General features: G+C 69.4%; 1 protein-coding gene across 1 annotated transcript in view; it reads right to left on the reverse strand.

Moving 5' to 3' along the window:
* Nucleotides 1–326, reverse strand: part of C1QL3 (complement component 1, q subcomponent-like 3) — a gene marked incomplete at its 5' end in the record, with an annotated part of 5,553 nt that extends 5,227 nt beyond the window's left edge. Inside the window, one exon of the mRNA XM_009887142.1 lies at nucleotides 39–326. Within this exon, the coding sequence (XP_009885444.1) occupies nucleotides 39–326 (288 nt within the window). The remainder of the gene's footprint in view (nucleotides 1–38) is intronic.
* Nucleotide 327: the final 1 nt, after the last annotated feature.

Raw genomic sequence — 327 nt, forward strand, 5'->3', positions numbered from 1 at the left:
CAGCCGCCCTCACGCCCCCGGCTCGCCGCGGCGCCCACCTGGTTGTTCTTGCAGAGGTCGGCCCACATGCTGGTGCCGTCGCCGCCCCGCATGAGCACATGGTAGGTGAAGAAGTAGATGCCGGGGATGGAGCAGGTGAACTTGCCGGTGGTGGGGTCGTAGTGGTTGCCCAGGTTGGTGACCACGTCGTCGAACTTGAGCACCTCGTAGCCCTCGTGCTGCCGCTTGAGGCCGGCGTAGAAGGCGATCTTGGGGACGGTGCTGTAGGTGGCGGCGCTGATGGCCCCCGCCGCGTTCAGCCCCGGCGCCCCGGGGGGACCCGGCAGG

Source organism: Charadrius vociferus, unplaced genomic scaffold (assembly GCF_000708025.1).
Source record: "Charadrius vociferus isolate BGI_N301 unplaced genomic scaffold, ASM70802v2 scaffold126, whole genome shotgun sequence".
Taxonomy (NCBI): domain Eukaryota; kingdom Metazoa; phylum Chordata; class Aves; order Charadriiformes; family Charadriidae; genus Charadrius; species Charadrius vociferus.